The 25,788-nt window shown below is 35.2% G+C and overlaps 1 protein-coding gene across 5 annotated transcripts; it reads left to right on the forward strand.

Moving 5' to 3' along the window:
* Window positions 1-1,329: 1,329 nt before the first annotated feature.
* Window positions 1,330-23,847, forward strand: LOC126764137 (spermidine synthase). 5 transcript variants are annotated; one of them, XM_050481938.1, is made up of 2 exons: window positions 1,330-1,524; window positions 23,030-23,847. In XM_050481938.1, exon 2 carries the CDS (start codon window positions 23,106-23,108, stop codon window positions 23,766-23,768), a length of 663 nt encoding a protein of 220 aa, XP_050337895.1. In that variant the 5' UTR covers window positions 1,330-1,524; window positions 23,030-23,105; the 3' UTR covers window positions 23,769-23,847. The 5 variants fall into 5 exon arrangements, with proteins under 5 accessions (XP_050337895.1, XP_050337893.1, XP_050337892.1 ...); XM_050481936.1 differs by lacking the exon at window positions 1,330-1,524 and adding an exon at window positions 2,587-2,788; XM_050481935.1 differs by lacking the exon at window positions 1,330-1,524 and adding an exon at window positions 5,644-5,844.
* The last annotated feature ends 1,941 nt before the right edge of the window (window positions 23,848-25,788 follow it).

Raw genomic sequence — 25,788 nt, forward strand, 5'->3', positions numbered from 1 at the left:
AAATTGATTACGTTTTGACCTATCGATTGAACCAGGACGTTTTGGAATTTTTTTTTGGCGTAATCAGGTCAAAAGGCGGTCTTCACGATCACCCTGACAGGCAGGAGTTCAAATATAGGCTGCGTTCCTATATACTTGGTCACAACGAAGGAGCGATCACAGAAGAAAGCAATGTTGAAGGTGACAACACACCAGATTTGGAAGGAAATTACTTATCTCTAACCGGTAATTATCAAAATATTACACGTACATAGTATTATAAACCTAAAACTACAGAAAACATTATTATATAAAATTGTATTGATGTTAACAAATGCAAATATGTACTTACATACCATCTAAGTTTTTGCATACTAACCACTGTTTTTTATCCTAATTATACTAATAATAATAACTAACAATTTATTCCATTTATTGATACGCATGTACATATGTATGTTTATTATATTTTTGCAGGTAATATTTTTCAACGTGTGTCAGTTGATCTGAATTCCACTGACCCAATCGAAAAAAATGATGACTTGGAGATTCTCAACAACGACGGACTTGAGAATTTGGCAGGGTACATCTGCCACAAACTCGGTAAAGACAACCCCGAAATTTGTACCAATTCCGAAAATTGTTCGTCCCATACTTGGGTGGATCACCTTTCTGAAGGAGGACTCTCAAAACCAACAGATATGTTGATGGAGCATTTGAGAGCCTTGCAAGCAATATTTGTTGTATTATATTGTTGTATTATATGTACAAATTATGTTTAGAAACATAGATTTAAGTGATTTTGTAAATTGTAGCTGTAAATAAAAGAACTATTTTTCAGAGCTAGAATGTATTTTAGGATTCGTTCCTTAAATAAAAACATAATTGAACATATGTTTAGTAAAAAAAGAAAATTAAATAAAACAATAAATTGATACTTGGTTAAAAAATATTCAATCTTTTTATTTACATAAATGTATATGGTTGAAACAAACACAGCAAAGATTGTCTCTTTTTAAATAATACAATGAAAATTCAATTAAATGAATATGTAGATAAATGTTCACTATAAAATATTCACTAATATATTGATATCTTTTATTAATATTCACTTATATTGATGTTAAATTTGATGATATTCATGATTTTGTATGCCTGCAATACAAATTTGAACTCGTAATTGCGCAATCTTTGTTTCTATCATTCTTGCACCTCACTCACCACTCACCTTCCACATCACACCAATACACTCAAACATGACACCACACTACCAACTAGAACACAACAACTTTCAACAAAAGGGACGGACAACTCCAGCCGCGCACACTTCGTTTTTGGTTTCCGATTGGTGTACATAATTTATAATTTTGAAATCGTTGTTATAATCATTTTATTCATCCGCCGATTGGTGTAAATTATAATTGTGAAATCTTTGCTACATTTAATCCGAAATATAATACATATACTCATATAAGAATATTTAAAGAGAAAAAAAGCCGTACTTTGCGTTCTTCTTTAGAAAAGTGAGTTTCGGTAAAACAAAAGGTGAGTTCGCTACTTAAGAAAACACTATGCTTAGACAAAAGCTGCCCATTTCATTGTTTTCCCTTAAAACAAAAATAAAACATTAATTTCAATTATAGTGTAAATGAAATTAAATAAAAGAAATGAAATATATAATTTTTTCTACTCATGTCAGTCTTTTATATTTCGAGCTCGTTTGTAAAGCTTACTAACTTTCGAATGATTTTGTCTATAGCTGAATGTGTTTTATTTTCAATTTTTAATATTTTTGATAAATGTCATTAAATTATTTCTAAATAAAAATTGTCTATACCGCAAAAAGGACCACTATAAAGTGTTGTCAAATATGCACAACACTTGAAAATTTTGAATCGTAAGCTTTGCGTGGCCACGAGTGTATATACATATTTGTATACATACTATATATAATAAATGCCCGCTCAAAATCAAACTATTCGTGGAATCTTATTTCTTTTCACGAGTATTACAGCTTCGGTGCAACCGAAGTTCATGTGGTTTCTTGTTTTGAATTTAAAATGTCAAAAAATTTCTCCTTGAAGCAAAATACAAAGGATATAATGATTTTAGACGGTTTATGAATAAATCTGCCATTTTTTACTATAAGATTGATTGCCGTTCCGTTAGCCAATCTATGTAATAATAAATAATATAAGAGGTTTGTCTGTTCACACACACACTTAAAATTTGTCGCTCTTCCAACTCGGAGAAAAGGAAAAGAGCACCGAGTTTGCACGTTGGCGGGAAAGACAATTTTATTCTTATTCGCCTTTCCTTTACAATTTTTTGGGTTTTTTGGATACACTTATGTAACAAAATTAATTTAGAAGACAAAGTATCATAGGAAATTAATATTACAAACGAGTTTTAGTCTTGTCACATAAATACAACATAGAAGAGTTTGTGAAGCGTAAAACCAAAAGCTTGAAAGAAAGTTGATCCATGTAAATACAATATACAACAGCACAGTAATTTTGCTGATAATGAGCAACAAAAATCTGTGTGAACTGATTAAAAACTGTGCATTTGCCAACATTGTTATCGCAATATGTTAGGGTCAATAAGCACATTGAAGCAAAAGTTATGGCAGTACTGTTGTGGACTACTGTGAAATAGAGTGTGTTTTCATAATGGTGGACCAAATCTTAAATGGGTGGTTCAGCGAAATTCAAAATGAATTGTGGCCGGGCCAAGCATTTTCATTAAAACTATCGAGAGTTCTTCATGAAGAAAAGTCAAAATACCAGGATATCAAAGTACTAGACACGTGAGTACTTGTAAACCTCATATAATTTTAAATCTATATATGTGTATATAGAAAAATTATGCGAGTGGTTGTTTGTCTGGGATAAAGTCTCAACCTACTAAAGCGATTAAAAAAATTACCCCACTTTTTACAGTTTGTTACAACTAAAAAGATCGGAAAGCGTATAACTCATTTATGATGTCTGTTAAAAGCCAAAAAAATTAAAAATAAATAAAAATTAATTTTTATAAACATAAGCATATGTTCAAAATAAAATAAGAAACTTTAAACATTATAATTTTTAGTAAAATGCCAAATGCCAAAAACAAATCAAACCTCAACAATCAAAGGTAGGTTCACTTCATCGTCGAAAAGATCACCGGAAATATTTTGACTGGGGAGTTAGTTTAATGGAAAAATGGTCCTTTTGCAGCAGTCTTTAGAATATTATACTTTCCCACTGAATTAACTAGTCTTGTCTATAAATGATTTTACTTTTAAATAACATGTAAAGTTATATTTTAGTAAAGCGTTATGAAATTTTTCAGATCTATTAGATTATAAGAAACTGGCTTTGAACGGGTACACAAATTTCTTTAATATGTAAACCGCTAAAAACTTGAAATATGATTCGCCAATTTAGATTTTCAAGAAATGTTTCAAACATTTTTTATACTATAGATATCGCCTTAAATAATTAATTAAATACCTCACTTCAAAAACCGTTGATTAAATCAAATTACCTTAATAAGAATACCCTGAATAAAAAAAGTAAGTGAATAAAACAATAGTGTACTGGAAGCCACCATGAAAGTAAAACTTTTCACAGTTGTTAATTGAAAGTTTTCGAAAAATTAATTATTTATTTAATCATAAATTGTTAATTAATAAGGGAAATAAAAACACTGGTAAGCAAAACTTGTTTTTTGTGACATGAACATAACAAAGTGTTTTTTATATCTATCACCTATAGTGTTTTTGCTATGAGGATTTTTGTTAAAAAAAAATTGCGATTTATATATATTATTGGTGTATTACTTTATTAAACAAAGAGCACATTAAAATGTTACTGTCGATGTTTTTCGGCAATATTTTGTTTTTGGAGTATCCCTTACAATGTTCAGCAGTAATCGGCAAGCAAACTGGCACTCCACTTGCCTTGGTTCCGTTTCTCCATAGCAGAAATATCTTAGTCGAACCGTTCCCCATGTTCGTCACTTACGGCACCTAAATTTTCGGGGAAAAAATAGTGAGCTTTAAGGGACATGTTGCAACCTTTTTTTATAGGCAGTAAGTAGTTCAGTCATAAGATCTTTGTAATTGTCAGCTTTCACATATCCAAGAAAATTTTTAACAACGCTTTTAAAGGCACTCCAGGCTCGTATTTCAATTTCATTACTCTCTTACTTGTGGACCCATAATTATGCCCTCCTCAATCTTTGCTTTACTGACTATTGGATATTTTTTATTTCAAATACAAGAACTCTCTTCCATTTATGTCCATTGCCTTAACAAAACTCTTCATTAAACCCAATTTAATATGCAAAGGTAGTAATAATACCTTTTTGCGATCAACTAGAGGTTTTGTCCCGGAGTGAGTGCCTGACGTACTGGCCACTGCTTCTATACATAATGACAGTCTGTCGTACGGCTGTCCCATTCGCAAAGCAATCAACAATATTTCGTATATCTTAGTTGCATTCCAAGAAGAAAGACTATTACTTTCAGGTCTCCACATATCGCCCAACCATACCCATGATAACGGATGTGCTCTAAAAGAACTCTCATATTCGTGTATGATTCTTTCATATGAACCGCATTAGCTAAGGGCACAAATGGATATTTGTTACAATTATGAACCAATACCGCATTTATAGTAAGTTTAGAGGAATCAATGAAAAGACGCTAATCAGATGGATCATGTTTCTGTTCTAGTGCGTTATACAAAAGGTTAACTTCTGAACAGAATACTAGATCCCCTTTTTGAAGAAAGCAATTTGTGAATGTGAAGGTTCCAACATTTTAGTCTGGATACTAAAAGAAACTGCAATTTAGAAAGGCTTAGATCTCGAACTTAGTCATTAAGTTCGCCCTGTGAAATGGTGAAGATCCTGGTAAATCAAATAAAGGATCAGTTGTCATTTCCTGTGAGGTTTCTGTAACATCACTTGAAGAGCTAGCCGATTCTAGTTCCCCATCGAGACTCTAAGATTCTGGTGCTTTTGGAATAGGATGTTGTTCACTGTGTTTGACAGGTCTTAAAGCTGATGGTAATTTACAGTACCTAACTGTATGTTTAGACTTCGGTTCAATATCTTTAATATTCGTAGGGCAAAAATTGCAGTCAATAACATGGTCTTTAGGTTTTCCAGGTTTAGGTTTTTAACGATTTGAACCTTTTAACCAAACTGTTAAAAATGTTACACAAGTTTTACAACAGATATGAGGGGCCCATGCTTTGTCTTGGTCTCCAACTTTAATACCAAAAAACAGTTCGTAAGCTTTTAGCAAAAGCGGAGTAAAATTACGTTTTTGCGATTTAAGAGTTAGTTCACCGCACACATAACAAAAACCGTTGGCATTACTTACGCACTACCTAGACATTGTACCTAAAAATCTTAAACAAAATTAATTTAGAAGACTAAGTATCATAGGAAATTAATATTATAAACGAGTTTTAGTATTGTCACATAAATACAACATAGAAGAGTTTGTGAAGCGTAAAACCAAAAGCTTGAAAGAAAGTTGATCCATGTAAATACAATATACAACAGCACAGTAATTTTGCTGATAATGAGCAACAAAAATCTGTGTGAACTGATTAAAAACTGTGCATTTGCCAACATTGTTATCGCAATATGTTAGGGTCAATAAGCACATTGAAGCAAAAGTTATGGCAGTACTGTTGTGGACTACTGTGAAATAGAGTGTGTTTTCATAATGGTGGACCAAATCTTAAATGGGTGGTTCAGCGAAATTCAAAATGAATTGTGGCCGGGCCAAGCATTTTCATTAAAACTATCGAGAGTTCTTCATGAAGAAAAGTCAAAATACCAGGATATCAAAGTACTAGACACGTGAGTACTTGTAAACCTCATATAATTTTAAATCTATATATGTGTATATAGAAAAATTATGCGAGTGGTTGTTTGTCTGGGATAAAGTCTCAACCTACTAAAGCGATTAAAAAAATTACCCCACTTTTTACAGTTTGTTACAACTAAAAAGATCGGAAAGCGTATAACTCATTTATGATGTCTGTTAAAAGCCAAAACAATTAAAAATAAATAAAAATTAATTTTTATAAACATAAGCATATGCTCAAAACAAAATAAGAAACTTTAAACATTATAATTTTTAGTAAAATGCCAAATGCCAAAAACAAATCAAACCTCAACAATCAAAGGTAGGTTCACTTCGTCGTCGAAAAGATCACCGGAAATATTTTGACTGGGGAGTTAGTTTAATGGAAAAATGGTCCTTTTGCAGTAGTCTTTAGAATATTATACTTTTCCACTGAATTAACTAGTCTTGTCTATAAATGATTTTACTTTTAAATAAAATGTAAAGTTATATTTTAGTAAAGCGTTATGAAATTTTTCAGATCTATTAGATTATAAGAAACTGGCTTTGAACGGGTACACAAATTTATTTAATATGTAAACCGCTAAAAACTTGAAATATGATTCGCCAATTTAGATTTTCAAGAAATGTTTCAAACATTTAATTTAAATTAGAAATTTTAATTAATTTAGAAAACAAAGTATCATAGGAAATTAATATTACAAACGAGTTTTGGTATTGTCACATAAATACAACATAGAAGAGTTTGGGAAGCGTAAAACCAAAAGCTTGAAAGAAAGTTGCTCTATGTAAATGCTATATACAACAGCACAGTAGTTTTGCTGATAATGAGCAACAAAAATCTGTGTGAACTGATTAAAAACTGTGCATTTGCCAACATTGTTATCGCAATATGTTAGGGTCAATAAGCACATTGAAGCAAAAGTTATGACAGTACTGTTGTAGACTACTGTGAAATAGAGTGTGTTTTCATAATGGTGGACCAAATCTTAAATGGGTGGTTCAGTGAAATTCAAAATGAATTGTGGCCGGGCCAAGCATTTTCATTAAAACTATCGAGAGTTCTTCATGAAGAAAACTCAAACTCAAACTCAAACCAGGATATCAAAGTACTAGACACGTGAGTATTTGTAAGCCTTATATAATTTTAAATCTCTATATACGGATATATAGAAAAATTATGCGTTGTTTGTCTGGTTGTTTATCTGGTATAAAGTCCTAACCTACTAACGCGATTAAAAAAATTAGCACACTTTCTCCAGTTTGTTACAACTTAAAAGATCGGAAAGTGTATAACTCATTTAAGACGTACAAGGTGAGTTCCATAGTAAACAGGACTTTTAAAAACAAAACAGAAAAAATGGGTTTTTCGGCAAAATAAATTTATTTATTCAAAATAGTCTCCTTCTGCTTCAATACAGCTATACAATACTAATACAATTCTCGCTAGACAATCGATAAAGATTAGAGCAGATTCCAACGCATCAGTCGACATATATGTATATTCGCCACCAGGGGGCGCTAGATTCCAAAAGTCCTGTTTAATTTGGAACACTCCTTGTACTTCGCATTATGCCATTTTTACTATAAGATTGCTTGTCGTTCCAGTAGCCAATCCATGCAATAATAAATAATATTACATATTTGTCTGTTCACACACACACTTGAAATTTGTCGCTCTTCCAACTCGGAGAAAAGGAAAAGAGCACCGAGTTTGCACGTTGGCGGGAAAGACAATTTTATTCTTATTCGCCTTTCCTTTACAATTTTTTGGGTTTTTTGGATACACTTATGTAACAAAATTAATTTAGAAGACGAAGTATCATAGGAAGTTAATATTACAAACGAGTTTTAGTATTGTCACATAAATTCAACATAGAAGAGTTTGGGAAGCGTAAAATCAAAAGCTTGAAAGAAAGTTGATCCATGTAAATACAATATACAACAGCACAGTAATTTTGCTGATAATGAGCAACAAAAATCTGTGTGAACTGATTAAAAACTGTGCATTTGCCAACATTGTTATCGCAATATGTTAGGGTCAATAAGCACATTGAAGCAAAAGTTATGACAGTACTGTTGTAGACTACTGTGAAATAGAGTGTGTTTTCATAATGGTGGACCAAATCTTAAATGGGTGGTTCAGTGAAATTCAAAATGAATTGTGGCCGGGCCAAGCATTTTCATTAAAACTATCGAGAGTTCTTCATGAAGAAAAGTCAAAATACCAGGATATCAAAGTACTAGACACGTGAGTACTTGTAAACCTCATATAATTTTAAATCTATATATATATCTATATATATAAAAATCAATGCCACTTTCTTTGTAATTTCATCACTCATAAACGGCTGAACCGATTTGGCTGATTTTTTTTTGTTGTATTTTTTATTATTAGGAGAAGGTTCTTATGTAAGAAAAAATTACGAAAGTTGCCGGAAAACCTCCAAAAACAGCCCTTTTGTTTTTCCCATACAAACGTTTTATTTTGTATGTATATACATATGTACATACATACATACATACATATTTACATATGTAAGTAAAAATGATTGTTTGTTTGTTAGTAACGCTAATGTTCGAGAACGGCGGAACCAATCTTCATGAAAGCAGAAGTTGTTCGCTGTGGATCTGGAAAGGGTTAGATATATGTACCATACCATATACTTTTCATAAGGAAAAGTCGAAAAATTGGAAATTTCCAAAAAGTGACTTTTCATACAATTATTTTTTGTTTTGTTTTTCAATATTTTGATTAGTAAATTATTTGAATCGTTCAATTTCGGTCGCTTACTTTTTTATTCCGGCTATTTAAAAGAATAATTATTGAAAGTTCTTCAGTGAAAACTTTATGTGTGTTTGAAACGAAGTGATCATATAAGAAATTATTTTAAAGAAAATGCCGGCATGTCCAAAATCAAACATAGGTCGACGTACTCGAAATGCTCGGGGCGTGTTGTCACAAAGAGTATCACAAAGTGCAGTGCGACGTCCCCGAAATAGATTTGAAGAAGCTCATCATGCAAGAAATCCAGCAAGACCTACGTGAATACGACGTCGTGTTTTGGAAGATATGTTCCGTGCTGCATTTGATTACGACCCTTCAATCGACTATAATGTACATGGATATATTGGAATGATGGATGTTATATGCCCACATTGTGAAGCGGCTAAATTCTCGGGTGAAACGGCTGGAATGTGTTGCGTTAACGGGAAAGTAAAATTGCCGGGAATTTGAACCGTCTCCTGAACCATTACAATCATTAATTTTTGAGACATCACCAGAATCGAAACATTTTTTAAATCATATACAAGAGAACAATTCGTCTTTTCAAATGACTTCTTTCGGCGCTACAAAAATTATAAGAGATCAATTTATGCCGACATTTAAGGTGATTGCATGGAATATTTGATGGTTTTTTTAATGAATAGGGAAAAATTTATTCCTATAACATTGCATACATATTACAGATCCAAGGTCAAATTTATCACCTAGTGGGTTCATTGTTACCGCTCCCCGACGCTAACCATCAATTTTTACAAATATATTTCATCGGAGATAAAAATCGTGAATTAAATCAACGCTGCACAATTGGTTCTCACACAAAAAGAGAAATTCTTTGCGAACTACAAGATTTTTTTCATCAGCACAATGAATTAGTCCAGTTGTTCAAAACTGCTATGGATCAGTTGCCATCTGATAATCACAGAATCGTTATAAGAGCCGATAAAACTCCAACTGGAGAGCATTCAAGAAGATTCAATGCGCCAACCATTGATGAAGTGGCCATTGTGATTGTTGGCGATCATTTTCAATCTCGAGATATTATTCTTCACCGTAGAAATGAACAATTACAACGTGTTTCGGAGCTTCATCGTTGTTACGATGCGTTACAGTATCCTACATTGCACTGGAATGGCCATGATGGATATAGTATCCCAATGATTAATCCAAGCACAGGTACATAATACATATCGTGCTCATAAATATTTCGTTTAAATAAAAGATTTCGATTTTGAACTGCTTCTGTACATAATGACAGTCTCTCGTACGGCTGTCCCATTCGCAAAGCAATCAACAATATTTCGTATATCTTAGTTGCATTCCAAGAAGAAGGACTATTACTTTCAGGTCTCCACATATCGCCCAACCATACCCATGATAACGGATGTGCTCTAAAAGAACTCTCATATTCGTGTATGATTCTTTCATATGAATCGCATTAGCTAAGGGCACAAATGGATATTTGTTACAATTATGAACCAATACCGCATTTATAGTAAGTTTAGAGGAATCAATGAAAAGACGCTAATCAGATGGATCATGTTTCTGTTCTAGTGCGTTAAACAAAAGGTTAACTTCTGAACGGAATACTAGATCCCCTTTTTGAAGAAAGCAATTTGTGAATGTGAAGGTTCCAACATTTTAGTCTGGATACTAAAAGAAACTGCAATTTAGAAAGGCTTAGATCTCGAACTTAGTCATTAAGTTCGCCCTGTGAAATGGTGAAGATCCTGGTAAATCAAATAAAGGATCAGTTGTCATTTCCTGTGAGGTTTCTGTAACATCACTTGAAGAGCTAGCCGATTCTAGTTCCCATCGAGACTCTAAGATTCTGGTGCTTTTGGAATAGGATGTTGTTCACTGTGTTTGACAGGTCTTAAAGCTGATGGTAATTTACAGTACCTAACTGTATGTTTAGACTTCGGTTCAATATCTTTAATATTCGTAGGGCAAAAATTGCAGTCAATAACATGGTCTTTAGGTTTTCCAGGTTTAGGTTTTTAACGATTTGAACCTTCTAACCAAACTGTTAAAAATGTTACACAAGTTTTACAACAGATATGAGGGGCCCATGCTTTGTCTTGGTCTCCAACTTTAACACCAAAATACAGTTCGTAAGCTTTTAGCAAAAGCGGAGTAAAATTACGTTTTTGCGATTTAAGAGTTAGTTCACCGCACACATAAAAAAAACTGTTGGCATTATTTACGCACTCCCTAGACATTGTACCTAAAAATCTTAAACACAGTAATTTCAAAAACGTAAAAGAATGTGACCTCAAAAACGTTTTGCTATCCAAACATAGAACACGTAACCGATTCGGACACCGTTAGTCTACTGATAAATTTTGTAAAATAAAATGATTATAAATACCACGTTTACTTCAAACAAGCAGGCAGAACCGGTTTAAGCCGGATAAATCCCTGATCATATGAAAATATGAAATGATGCAATATAATGATGTATGTATTGTAAAATCTAAAGCCGCAGGTAGCAGAATATCTGTGGGTGATAGAAAAAGTATGTTTTCAGATTTGACGTCAGGATATCAAACTGCATTAGAAACACCTAAGAATTTTCATGTCACAAATTATGTGTCTGCCAGTGTAACAGCTGACCAGATATCGAACTACTGCTATGAACAAAAAGTAATAAGGCGTTGTTCATAATTTTAAAATTCTTAATTTATCTTTTATGATCTATGTCGTCGCCCTCAAAATAATCCCCTTTGACCCGAATACACATTGAGAGTGTGTGTTCCTATCCTCGAAACAGTCAGTTTCCGGAATAATCATCATTGAGCTTAGCGATTTAAATTTAATGTCATCAATTGACTCAAAACAGTTTCCCCGGAATGGTTGTTGGAGTTTTTTGAATAGCCAGAAGTCACACGGACCCTAATCAGGCGAATACGGTGATTGCAGCACGATGTTGGTTAAGAATTTGGTCAAAAAGTCGTGAAGAATTAATGCAGTATGCAATGGTGCATTATCGTGGTGTAAAAACCAAGATTTATCGACCCATAATTCAGACCTCTTTTTACGAACCGCGCAAACGACGTATAACATTCATATAGTATTCTTAGTGGACAGTTTGGCCGGTCGGCAGGAATTCGCAGGGTGCCAACCCTCGTTTTCGTCTTCGGCTCAGCTTTTTCGCTATATTCGGCGACTGATCGTCTGTTTTCAGGTCGTTAGCAAAGATACAAGGGTCTTAACCAGTAATAATACGTTTCTCGAGATTATGGTAATCGGAAAGCATTTTTCCACAGACGTAATGTGATGCTGTTTTCCGAAAAAGTTTAATGATTTTGGAACCAGTCGCGGCTTTACTTATCGACGAATGGGATTTCGCTCGAAATTTAAATTTAAAAGTCTTACTTTATATTTCCCACAGTAGTAATCGAAAATAGTTCAAGTACTAATTATTTCAATTAATCTCTCAACGTCATAGAGTCAAATATAAATTTGGTCACACAACACGACTGCGCGATTTTAAATTCATCATTTAGTATTTTAACTTTGCTAATGATTCTCAGCTACCAATTTCACAATATATACTTGTATTGGTTATTTTGGATACACTTCTGATTGGTAAATTCGCAATGACAATGGAATGATCCTCAGTAGCAATCAAAGCTTCATTGTGTCACTGAACGATATCGTTGGATCTTCTCTTGACCTTGTACGATATCGTTACAATATATAATATAGCATACGTATCATCGTCCATCGAATTTTGTGATAATCGTCGGTACCATAGAAAATGGTAGACGATTCTGCTACTTCAGGTCTGATAACTTTAACAAACAACCGTCGCAAAAAAAAGCAATCAGACTTTCCTGAGATGACAGTACATACATAAGTTAACAATAGTTAACGTACTGAAGTTCCCATGCTGCCAAAAATTGCAATGAATACAGTCTGGATCGTTCACTTCATGCGCGATCAAATTAAATGTTTGGTCAGCCGTTGTAATTCGATGATCAGCTCGAGGCATGAGCATGACACATGAGCGTGGGAATCCTTATGAAAGTAATTAGAGACCGACCCTAACGGCAGCAGCGATGGTAAGACTAATAGGTTAGCTTAGTTAACTCATTTCAAAGTAACTTGGGTAGTCGACAACACCGTCGCTACCGCTAAAGATAACTTAGGAAGCTATCATTAAAAATAACTGGCGCCCAACCAGAGGAAACCCACGCAGAAAGGACCACCACTACCACCATCACCTGGAGGCAGAGGAATCAAGACCCCACCGATAAATTATGTAAGTGAAACTTTTTTTCTCTCCGCCTTCTGTTTATAATTATATTAGTGATAATTTGACAATTTAAGTGTGGTTAGTGTGGTTGTAATAAACAGGGTTGTACTTTGAACTCCTGTTTCCCTTTTTTTTATTTTTGTGTACTGACGGCCGCTGCCCGTCCGTGCCATCTTAACTACCTTGCATGAGCAAACTTGAGACGAACGAACTGTTGGACAGACTTGACAACCAACTTTTGACAAGCAAACGTCTCACACGCGAACAAGATATGAAAGAACAACGACTGCAGGGTTTTATCAATGCGGCAGTCAGCGCCGCACTACAAGTACAAAGGAAAGACTTTGAAACCAAGCTAGAGCAGCTTACAAACCAGTTTCAGGCCACAACTGTGGCAGCTGCTGAAATTAAGACTTACGAACCAATAAAAATCATAGACGGGCCTGGATGCAGTTAAATCACTTCCAGAGTTCGATGGCTCACAGATATGGTATGATATATTTAAAATCTACGTGAGTAGTTCAAAACACTACCAAGCAGTCCTCATAATTCGCAACAGAATTAGGGCATCGGGTGATGCAGTTTTAGCATCATTCAACACGGTCCTTAATTTCGACGCTTTCATTAGCCGTTTAGATTTTACATACTCAGACAAGCAACCATCGCATCTGCTCGAGCAAGACCTAGCAACGCTAAGGCAAGGACAATTGTCGATTATTCAATTTAATGAGGAAGTTGAGAAAAAACTCACTCTTCTCACAAATAAAACTACAATGACGTTTGACACCGACCAGGCACGGTACATGAATGACAAGTATAGGGCCGATGCACTGCGCGTATTCGTCTCTGGGTTAAAGAGAAACCTCACGGATGTTATTTTTGCGGCCCAGCCCAAAGATTTGCCCTCGACTCTTGCAATGGCCCAGGAGATAGAAGAATAGAATCACGATAGGCACGCATTTGCGGCCCAGTTTGCAAGATCGTTGGAGGAAAAAAACCTCAGACAACCTCAATACCGATCTTATTAGAAGCAGTCCGACATTCAGTACAGAACTGGAAGAAACCCCTATTTCACCAGGGAGCAAGGAGACCGCCCTCCAAAGCGCGACCAAGTTGAGAAAATGGAAGTCGGTCCATTCTCGAGGTTCCTGGTAAGGTCCAACAAGAGACTAGGCGACAAGGTCACTCCACCGTACGTCGAGGAAAGAATGGACGCTGATCTAGGAACAACCGTTCTTATTAAAGGGAGGGTGGTCCACAAGGACAACCTGAAGTGAAACTCTCGACATAATACTTTTTTTTACTTAGTTTTGAATTTCAGGCATACGCCCATCTTCGCACTTTTGACTTGGGCTGCGCTGACAGCTTCCAAAAACACACTACTCGCACGCGGACTACATACTGATCCTGGACGGTACTGCAGTAATATGGAACGAGATGAGGTACATAAGGCACATATCAAACTTAACGGAATATGGACAATACATACAAGAAACCACAGACTTCATTAGCGTCTTCCGACAATCACACATGAGGAAGATCTTAAAAGTAGACTCCAGGCATTTATGTACTTTATTAGGGACATTAGGAGTACACCATAGGCATGCTCGGAGCCTAAACTTTTTGGGCTCCGCCCTGAAGGTAATAGCCGGCACGCCTGACTTCAATGACTTACTACAAGGAAGACTAACGGAGCAAGAGCTAATACAGTCAAACAATGAACAGATCGTCATTAATTCCAGAACTCAGGAGCAAATTAACGCCCTCACGAATACGGTCAGTAAAATTCTCAATGTAAAAAAAAAGGAAAGAAATAGATTCATTGCACCTCTATGAAACACGTTTGGCTAGAAACAGAATTTTAACACTAGAGATTCAAAATTTAATAATTGCAATCACACTGGCAAAATTTAACATAATTAACCCAGCTTTATTGATGCAGATGATTTGGAGGCGGTTATGAAGGAGAGTTTCACAGGAGTTACAATAACCCAATTGTTTGGCATAGCTATAGTTAAGGTTTTAGCAAGTAAGGAAATTGTAAGTTTTGTTATCGGTTTTCCTAGACCTAAGTTATTATGTAAGAAGATTACTATATTCCCCGTATCACATGCTGGCCGTATATTGCATTTATTGAACAACATTTTAACTGCCTGCGGAGGCAACATTACTGCTGTTATATCCTGCATTGATACGCCAATGGTAATGTTATGTAAAGAAGCCGAAACTGAAGCTTGCGCACAACACTCCGGCGCTGTAGCACACTGTGCCACCAAGCCCAGCGACTTATCCCCCATTGTCGTCGTCGACGATGGTATAGTTTTGATAAACGATGCAATAGTCAAGGCTAGCATAGATAATGGCCCTGAAATGTTTATTAATGGCACTTATCTTGTTACATTCGAACGCACCGCTTTTATCAATGACACAAAATACGTTACTCTCAATGGATACCCTAAGAGACTGCCACAACAGGCTGCCTCCGCACGGATCAGCATAACCTCCCATCACACCCTACTAAGCCTACCATTTCTCCACAAGCTAAGTGAAACAAACTTGCGACACATCGCTGAATTACGCATACGAACGATAGCTACACCACTAGTAACCACAGTTATTTGTGCCACAATCGCCGTAATCCTTGCTGGATCAATCATCTTACTAAAGCGTAGGCGACGAAGAGAAACTTCTAAGGCGGTGCGTCAAGTGTTGGAAAGGTTGGGTATGGCCGAGGACGACCATGTTTTGAAAGAGGGAGTAGTTAACAATAGTTAACGTAATGAAGCTCCCATGCTGCCAAAAATTGCAATGCATGCAGTCTGGATCGTTCACTTCATGCGCGATCAAATTAAATGTTTGGTCAGCCGTTGTATTTCGATGATCAGCTCGATGCATGAGCATGACACATGAGTGTGGGAATGCTTATGAAAGTAATTAGAGACCGACGCTAACTGTTTATTAAATAAACAGTTTTAGAACGAAACTCAACGCGTTAACTCATTTCAAAGTAACTTAGGTAGTCGACAACACCGTCGCTACCGCAAAAGGAAATTTATTAAAAAATAACTAAAAGTAACTTGGGTAGTCGACAATACCGTCGCTACCGCTAAAGATAACTTAGGAAGCTATCATTAAAAATAACTTATACGAACCATTGAATATGCAATGTTTCCACTGGGGTGCCTTGCTTACTGGGCATTCATTTTTATACTCTCACATGTTGCTACATTGTTTGCTCACCTAATGGATGCTTGTATTACCTAAAAGTAATCGAGTAAAATATAAGGACCTATAAAATATGGGTATAAATAATCAGAATGATGAGACGAGTTGAAATCTGAACGGTTGTCTGCCTTTCCGTCTGCGCAGACGATAACTTCAGCAGAAATTAAGATATCTTAATGAAATTTGGTTCACGTTTTCCTTGCAGCGCTCGCAAACGCAATTAAGAGAAAACTACAGTTTAAGCACTAGATTAAGGTATAATCCATGGTACAGAGAATTGCAGTAACAAGGGGCTCCTGTGGGCTAAAAATTCTGAAAAACGTGCGTGGCCCGTTCTTTAATAGTTTGTATGCACATATTGCACAGGAAAAATCCTTTAAGGATAAAATAGGATTAAAACCCGCCCACCCATAATTTATCGGCTTTGTTGAAAAGCTGCTGAAAGCTCGATAAGTAAATCCACCAAAGACATTTAGTTGTACATTTAGGACGACACAAGAAGACTTTTTGGGAGCTGAAGTCAAAATTATCTCCAGCTGCTCGATTAATTTCAACTTCAATCGGATTACAACCCCACCTAATTCCTATTTAGCACAATTTTAATCTCAGCATGATTCTTTTATTTTCCAGTATAAAAATCAAGGACCAATGCATATATTTGGATAAAACTTTTCAAAAAAAGTGTCTTTAAGGTTCAGATCTAAACTCTGTCAATTTCATACCCACACACTAAATATGGGGTCCACGTATTGTATGTGACTGACTTTTGTTGAAAATATCGGTCATTGTGAGAGATATACATAAGTATAATTAAAATTAGTAAATATGCCTTTCCTAATAAACGTTTTAAATTATAACATGCCATGGCTTACAAAAATCTTCTAAAAATTGTTTTCTCTTGCAATTCACTGCAATTGTTCCCATTGAGAATTATTATATTTCATAAGATTATTTGCCATCCGAATGCACGAAAACATTCCAGCTCTGAATGTATTTATCGCCTGGGGAAGCAGAGCAAGACCTCTACTCCGGTAGAGAGATCAGTTAGAGGAAGACCTGGCTGCACTTGGTATTTCGAATTGAAGCCAAATTGCGAAAAGATGAAACGACTTGCGTGCTGTTGTTAACTAGACTATAATCGCGTAAGCGGTGTCTACGCCAATAAAGATGAGGTATACTTATCTAAAATGGACTGAATCGGGTAAATAATTCACCTAGCTCCCATAAACCTTATCGAAATATTTTCGATCTTCCGTTTACTTTAATTGCTATTCGGACTTTTCATGGTAGGGCAATGGAACGTCTGCTCCATCGTCATCGATTTAGGAATCGGGTTCGTCTTCTTCTGGTGTTATAATTTTACTGTCATTCAGCAGACTGGAGAAGTGTTCCCTCTATAATTTTAGTATGCTCTGGGCAACGGTCACTAGATCATCTCTGGGGGTTATACAAGAGTATGCTCCGGTCTTGATACCTTCTGTTAGTCGCCGAGTCAAAACCTCTGAGCATATGTGCACCTAAAACAGACGTACCTTCCGTCTATCACAACATGATCGATTGTTGACGGATTTTCGATTCGGGGACGGATAACTTTTTTGCCCACTCTGGCATGAGAGTCGCCGAACATGATTCTGATATCGTAGCGGAAGCAGCTCTAATGATCACATCGTCCTTCTCTTCCGTTGGGGCGTGGGCGCAAATCAAAGATATGTTGAAGAACTTCGCTTTATCGAAACCAGCATTACGAATGTCAAATTCCGAGGCGAAAATGTATTACACATCACAGTCGTAAAATTACTGTAAACTAGTGTTTGGAAAATTTGCCGTATAAAAAATACTGGGTGTGTAAAATTACTGATAGATTTCAGCACAATCGGCCATAGCAAAATTAAGGGGTTATATACCATTTTCAATTTAAAAAAATCAAAATCTTTTTATTGCTTTATCTTAAAGAACAACTCCTTCAGAGTATTTTCTCAAATTTTCATAGAGATTCGAGCAGTTGAAAAAAAGTTACAGCACAAACACAAGCGGCCAGCGTCACGTGCGAATATCTCGAAATGGTTTTTTTGAAAAATGACTTTACGGTGACATGGATTGGTGGAAAACTACTAAACCTATTTTCTTCAAATTTTTTTTTAAATGTTCGAAATTAAATTTTTCGCACACTTTTTACGCACAAACTTTTTTTCGCCGAAATGAATTTTTTAGTGAAATTTCTAGTGACCAAAAAGTTAATTTTTTGCATAAAACGTTCACGTGTGCACAAACAAAAAAAATCATAAAAACTATAGTTCAAACACAAGGAATTACACTAAACTAATGAAATTTGTTTACTTTTATGGTTTTAGTTGACTTGTTCGACCTGGGGAAGTGTCACCGCAAGGCTCTGCCAAAAAAGGCCTCTAAGGGAAACAGCCACCTCTTAAAAACTATTTGATATTTTTTTACAAAATTTCGCACAAACATTGCTAATAAAGTGTACTATCAAAACATAAAAACATTCGTGCAATGAAATAAATGCTACATACCTAAAAAAAATCCAAACTTTCCATTTTTTCTTCGACAAAGAAGGTATATAACCCCTTAATGTAAACAAGTAAGGAAGGGCTAAGTTAGGGTGTCACCGAACCTTTTATACTCTCGAACGATAAAGTGATAATCGCGATTTCATTATCCGTCATTGACATATTTTTCAAGAAAATGTTATATACCGAATTTCATTAAAATCGGTTGCGTAGTAGTAGTGGTTTTCGGTCCATAAGTGGGCGACGCCACGCCCATTTTCAATTTTTAAAAAAAGCCTGGGCGCAGCTTCCTTCTACCATTTCTTCCGTAAAATTTAGTGTTTCTGACGTTTTTTGTTAGTCGGTTAACGCACTTTTAGTGATTTTCAACATAACCTTTGTGTGGGAGGTGGGCGAGGCTATTATCCGATTTCTTCCATTTTTTAACTGTATGTGGAAATGCCTGAAAGAACCGACTCTATAGAGGTTGGTTGACATAGCTAAAGTAGTTTCCGAGATATGTACAAAAAACTTAGTAGGGGGCGGGGCCACGCCCACTTTTCCAAAAAAATTACGTCCAAATATGCCCCTTTCTAATGCGATCCTTAGTGCCAAATTTCACTTTAATATCTTTATTTATGGCTTAGTTATGAGACTTTATAGGTTTTCGGTTTTCGCCATTTTGTGGGCGTGGCAGTGAGCCGATTTTGCCCATCTTCGAACTTAACCTTCTTATGGAGCCCAGAAATACTTATACCAAGTTTCATCATGATATCTCAATTTTTGCTCAAGTTACAGCTTGCACGGACGGACGGACAGACAAACATCCGGATTTCAACTCTACTCGTCACCCTGATCACTTTGGTATATATATAACCCTATATCTGACTCTTTTAGTTTTAGGACTTACAAAACTATAATACTCTCCTTAGCAACTTTGTTGCCAGAGTATAAAAATTTAGATATCTTAATGAAACTTTGCACACATGTTCTTAGCACACTGATGTTGGCGATTGCTGATGTGCGGAATCGGACCATAAAATTGATTTACTTTTGCATGATAGTTTTTTTGACTGGTGATGAAAGGATCTAAGCTCAAAGCAATCGGTTTAGGAAGTTCTGATTTGAGGTGATCCGTTAGTTTTTTCATGTATGATGGAGTCGATACATCTTAACGTCCTTATTGCTTGACTCAGCAGATTCTTATGAGAGCTCTTCAATTGAAACTGGTGAAATTGAATAATATCAGGAGCGTGAATTAAAATTTTACGGACTGACGAAGGAAGATAATACCAGAAATATTTTGAAGTTAATTCCTTTGCAGGATCTAGCGCAAATCTAGTGCATTGAGGGTTTATTAAACTAATTCATTTAGAAATTGAATTCGAACAGGACGGCAATAGTGGGTGGACGTAGGTCGGTCTGCAGTTTTTCCAAATTTGTTTGTGCTCTTCATCATTTTGCGATTTTATTATCAGTTATACAGGGACATATGCCGTGACAAATAAATTATTGTCTTCCAAATTATTATTTTTAAATTTCTGCTTATATTCGCTCTGACCAGAATTGCCATCAAAGCCACATATTCCTATTGATAATAGGTAATTAGAGGACTCATTCCGTTCATTAATTACATTTTTGACGCAATGTAATCCAATAATTTTTTTATCTCAACTTCAAAATCAGATTCTGAGACCTTTATTGGCTCAGGATAACTGTTTTTCTTTGAAACTTTTTAAAAGTTAATATCAAGTTTTTTGTTAACGAAGCTTGTAATAAGTAAATAATGAAGCTTTATTAAATTTTTTTCGGTGATAAGTTATATTTCTTCACACATTTCCTAAACACCAAAATTCAAAAATATATAGGCGTGGAAGTTTATATCGATATGATGTGCCTAAATAAAAGTACGTATAAAACAAAGATTTAATAAAAGTGAGAAAATGATAAAATGAAAACCAAAGCTCAAATATGTGTATATATAACATAAAAAACAATAAAAAATGCACGAATATACGTACACTTAAATACAAAAAATTATAAAAAATAACACACAAAAAATCGCACGCCTGGTAGAATTACATGAATAACAAAGAAAGTTGTAGGTGAAACCAAAAGCATAGACTTAGAAAACATTAACTTATAGCCCTGACAGACGAGCAAAATTAATGCGCTTTAAGCAACGCTAATGCGCATTGAAATTTTATGGTGACAGACGGCAGACTTGTGCATTTGGACAGCTGATAGTGAAATTTGTGTATTTATTAAAACAAAAAGTGAAATGAAAGTGTGTGAAAAAGTGAAGAATATTGGAAAAATGGATAGCAAATTGTGCGTTGTTTATTTTCTGCCATCTAAAAATAATAAAATTTGTTTTTGTTAATATACTTGCACATAATTTAATTAGCAATATAAAAACTGTTTACCTCTGAAGCTGTAAACACAAACAAGGCGGCAGATTTCAAGCGACATCTGTCAAACAATAGCAAAAATCTGTCATTTTTAACCAATGTTGCCTACTAAATTCAGCCAAATGCACGAAATTCTTGTGCATTACAAACTTGCATTCACATGGGTAAATGCGCAAATAAATGTAATTGCCCGATAATGCATATTAGCGCTGTCGTCTGTCAGGGCTATAATATAAACAAACTTGACTAATTTAAGGGCGAGACAGGGATCACAACGTTTTGTATATCTTCAATCGATGTATAAGGAAAAACATACCACTCAAAAGGGCACCTACAAAACAATTGTTTTAAATTAATAACACAACATATTATTACATAAAAACTACTTTGTTATATAACATAAGCCTTTATTATCAATACTCATTTCGATTTATGGGGATTAAACACGATTTTATATCGCAATTTAATTTATTATAAGAGCTAATTTTTATGCTATTTTCACTGCACAGTCCGTGTGTTTCTATTGTCTCATTTCTCTGGCTTTTCGTAGCCCCTACGACTGGGATAGACCAAAAATGTATTTACCGTTAGTTTTATTGGTGTTTTAAGAAATAGCCTTGACACAAACAGTGGCAAATTTCAAACTTTTATTTTTTTATTTTTGGCCTATGAAATCGATCAGTGTGCATTGCCAAAAAGTGGTTTGGCTAATTTTGAAAAAGTGAGCGTGATCCCGACTTCTTACAGGTCTAATATACATTTCTGACAAATCGCTAAAGCTAAATCAACCAATTTTGCATATGTTAACTATATTCAAAATTTGCTCATGATAAATGTAACCCAGCTCATTCCCTAGGACTCTGAAAATTTCGCTAAGTCGCTGATTTTCAAAAATTTTCATTCGGCGAGGGATCAGACGCATACCTCGTGATATAAATATTTCGTCAAAATTAATTTTTTTGGTAATGTTATTTGAGGTTAAATTTTAGTTCACGGAAAAATGGCAAAACAATTTCCTCATAAACTACTGCAGATAAATCAATGAAATTTTTTATAATCAAAGAAAAACGTTCATGCTATATCAATAATATTTTTTCATGGTCAAATTGTTTAAATAATAATATTTTACATACATTTTTGTTAACAAACTGAAGATTTTTATTCCTTCTTCACACTAAAACAAAAATGCAAACTATGTGATAGGTGGTTTAATGAAATTTTCGGAGTCTATTTGACCTGGTTTGACCCTATTATGGTCTGTTTCTGTAATCCTGTATTCCTAGCCTATAGTCCTAGCCTTTATATACCAAATTTATTGACACATTCACAATTTCGTCTTATAACGGTTGCTTTCTTCATTCATAAAAATAAAAATTTATTCTTATCCCTTCTTTCCTTGTTCATCAATAATTTCTTACAGTTATAAGGAAGTGTATTCTAATAACGCTATATGGCAAAAACGGGATATTCCAAAACACTTTTTTCGAGGTTGAGTTATAGTAAAATAGTTATTTTTCCCTTTTTCGAAGTTAAAATAAATAAATCTTCTGTTTGCCTTCCAAGTTTGAAGTTGATCTAAACTTAGTTACTAAAACGGTAAAAGTATTGACATAATCTACTTAATAATAATTAATTTTTGTAGATAGATATGGGAATATCCTAATGGAAACCCTTTTGAAAGGGAAAGTGCATATGACGTTAAAGTTCATTTAATATTTGCTTATCCTGAAATGCAACTTTCAAGAGAAAAAATATTTTAAACAAATTAGTGATAGCAACAGGAAATTTGGATAAAGACGATGATGATGATGACGAATACGATATTAATTTAGAGGATAACAAAAGCAACGATTCAAAATCAATTTCATAAAAACTTTATAATTAAAATTACAATTTTGGGGCTAACTTGAACTAAAGATTGGTTTATCCTAAGACTAGATGAGTGTTGTGCAGTGTATTTTAAAAATAATTTTGTTTTGTTTCTTTCAGTGCCACGTATGGGACATGTTTAGTTTTGGATGGAATTATTCAGTGCACTACTCGGGATGAGTTTTCCTACCAAGAAATGATATCATTTTTACCGTTAAATAGCCATCCTGCTCCGAAAAAAGTTCTTATTGTGGGAGGTGGTGATGGAGGTGTTGCGCGAGAAGTTTCGAAACATCCTTTAGTTGAAGAAATTCATCAAGTAGAAATTGATGAAAGAGTAGTAGAGTTATCAAAAGAATTTTTACCAAATATGGCCTGTGGATTTAAAAACCCCAAAGTTAAGCTTACCATTGGAGATGGATTTAAATATATGAAAGAACATGCAAACGAATTCGATGTAATTATAACTGATAGTTCAGATCCTGTTGGTCCTGCAGAATCATTGTTTCAAGAAAGTTACTATGAACTCATGAAAAATGCGTTGCGGCCAGGAGGCATAGTGTGCTCCCAGGGAGGAAGCTTTTGGTTGAACTGTGCGTATGTTAAAAAGATTATGGATGGATGTAAAAAGCATTTTACCAAAGTATCATACGCTCATACATCAATTCCATCGTATCCATGTGGACATATTGGTTTCGTGATTGGTTGTCTTGATTCGAATACAAATTTCAAAACCTCGTTACACAATCTCAGTGAAGCGGAATTGGAAAACATGAAACTGAAATATTATACCAGAAATATACATTCTGCGGCTTTTTCATTACCACGATGGGTAGAATTATTTCTCTCTAACAAATAAGTAGAAGTAAAACTTTAGTTTTGTTTTAGGTTTTTAAATGAAAAAACCCAAACAATAAACGTGTTTTTCGCTTCGAAAACGCTTTCTACGTGTTTTTTATCACGGCTTGGACGATTATTTTTAAAACGTTTTAAATACATATATTGGAAATTTTAGAAAACCATTTAATATTCTTAAATTTACAAACCCTATTGCACCGGCTAGTCATTTGGTATTAAAAATTTGTTGGTTGATTGATTACATGTTTGGTTAGACATTTGTGTAAACTGAACAATCTTTTTCCTAATATTAATAGTTAACCTTGTTGTTAGCAAACGACACCACTATCGTAAATAAAAGTTACCTGTCTTTTATAAAAATGGATAAATTTTCATCTTATTATAATACTATTAATGTTATGATGAGACTTTCAATCTCTTATTTTATATTTTTGAAAAATGTCTGTCAATATTTGATTTTATATATCCATTATATGCTAAATTTTGTTTCTTATTTTGTTTCGTTGTATAGTGAATTAAAAATCACATCTTTTTCTTTCTGAACGGCGTAGACACGGCTTACATGATTATAGATGAATTAACAACATCGCGCCCGTCGTATCTTCACTTCGCTAATTGGAATCAATTGGAGATTTCCAGCTGCAGCCGGCTTCTTCTTCACTTGATCTCATTGTCTACTGAAATATAGTAATGTAATGTATGCGGTATTCGACGTTGCCAATGTGCAAAAGACCTTAAAACTTCTGCAAAACCTTTGTCTGGAACACTCCTAACGGTGACTCATGAAATGTTGTCATTGTCCATTCCTCCAGCTAGATGCGAGAGTGCCGGGTGGCGCCTTGGTATGCACAAACACATAAGGTATGCCGACGGATGGTCTGCATCCCTCTATAAGGTGTCGGTAGCCAAGGTGGAAGGGAAAAAGACTAGAGGCGGTGGCCAAATGTGATCTTCCGATGAAGGCTTGTACTCGAGTCTTGCTTCGAGCGTAACCTCCACATGTTATGAAAATGAAGAGATGTTGCGATACCACAATCTTTCCATTTCCACCCAAGACTGGAGGGTGATACCGGATAGCGCTGATACTCCTTAACAGATCGTAGAGGAGACCAGTAACTATGGTTTTGGGAGGGTGGTCCTGCGAATGCTCCCAACTGAAGCCAAGATTCTGGCTTTAGTGGGGCGGAAGAGGATACTGGATAGTGACTATATCCTTTCGGACAAAGAGACCGCGGGGGGAGACTAGGCTCGGTAATGATATTGGTGCACAAATCGCAATGCTGGACAAGAGTTTGGAGCATGAAGATTTTTCAAATTAATCGCCAACACGCAAACATATCCTCAGCCGAACTCTTGCTTCCTCTAGGACGGCGTGAAGCTGATGTTGTCTTTATCCAAGTGCCATGAGTAAACAGCAATGGCATCTCTAAATTAAGGGTAAAGTAGTACATGTAGAACTAGAGCTGGTTTGTTGGTCAGAAATGAACTTAACGTTTTCCTTTTATCTAATTTCATCAACGAGGATATCGTCACTACCAGGCTGGAGTATAATGCTGGAGAAATCTCGCTTGTCTGCCTATATGCCGCATGACGACAAGTTGGAGTAACCTCCGAACCTGATGAGAGGAGCTCTGGTGGAGGCCAAACGAAGAAGAGCCGTAAGTTTTAACGCTCGAATCCCAATAATAGTAAAAGGGGAAATTTTCTCACTTTTTTGACTGATAACAGAGCCGAAGTCCTTGACGATTTGGAAAGTTCTAGATGACTTTTCTTTTCTGATCACATATATATTGGTTTCAGCCTTTACTCCCGTAGTGCAAATATATAGAAACTTTAGAAATACCAAGTGGGGCCTGTATTGCAGGAAGCTCCGATCAGCTCTTCTAGCCCGACTTGGAAGCCCGTAGAAGTGGCTCTAGTATATGCAAATACTATTAGGTCCTTATTTCTTTTGATAACGTTAGAGACAAGAAGAACATTATTCTTTTTTACTGGCGTAGACACCGCCTAGGCGGTTGTAG

The sequence above is a fragment of the Bactrocera neohumeralis genome, unplaced genomic scaffold, assembly GCF_024586455.1.
Source record: "Bactrocera neohumeralis isolate Rockhampton unplaced genomic scaffold, APGP_CSIRO_Bneo_wtdbg2-racon-allhic-juicebox.fasta_v2 cluster09, whole genome shotgun sequence".
Lineage (NCBI taxonomy): Eukaryota > Metazoa > Arthropoda > Insecta > Diptera > Tephritidae > Bactrocera > Bactrocera neohumeralis.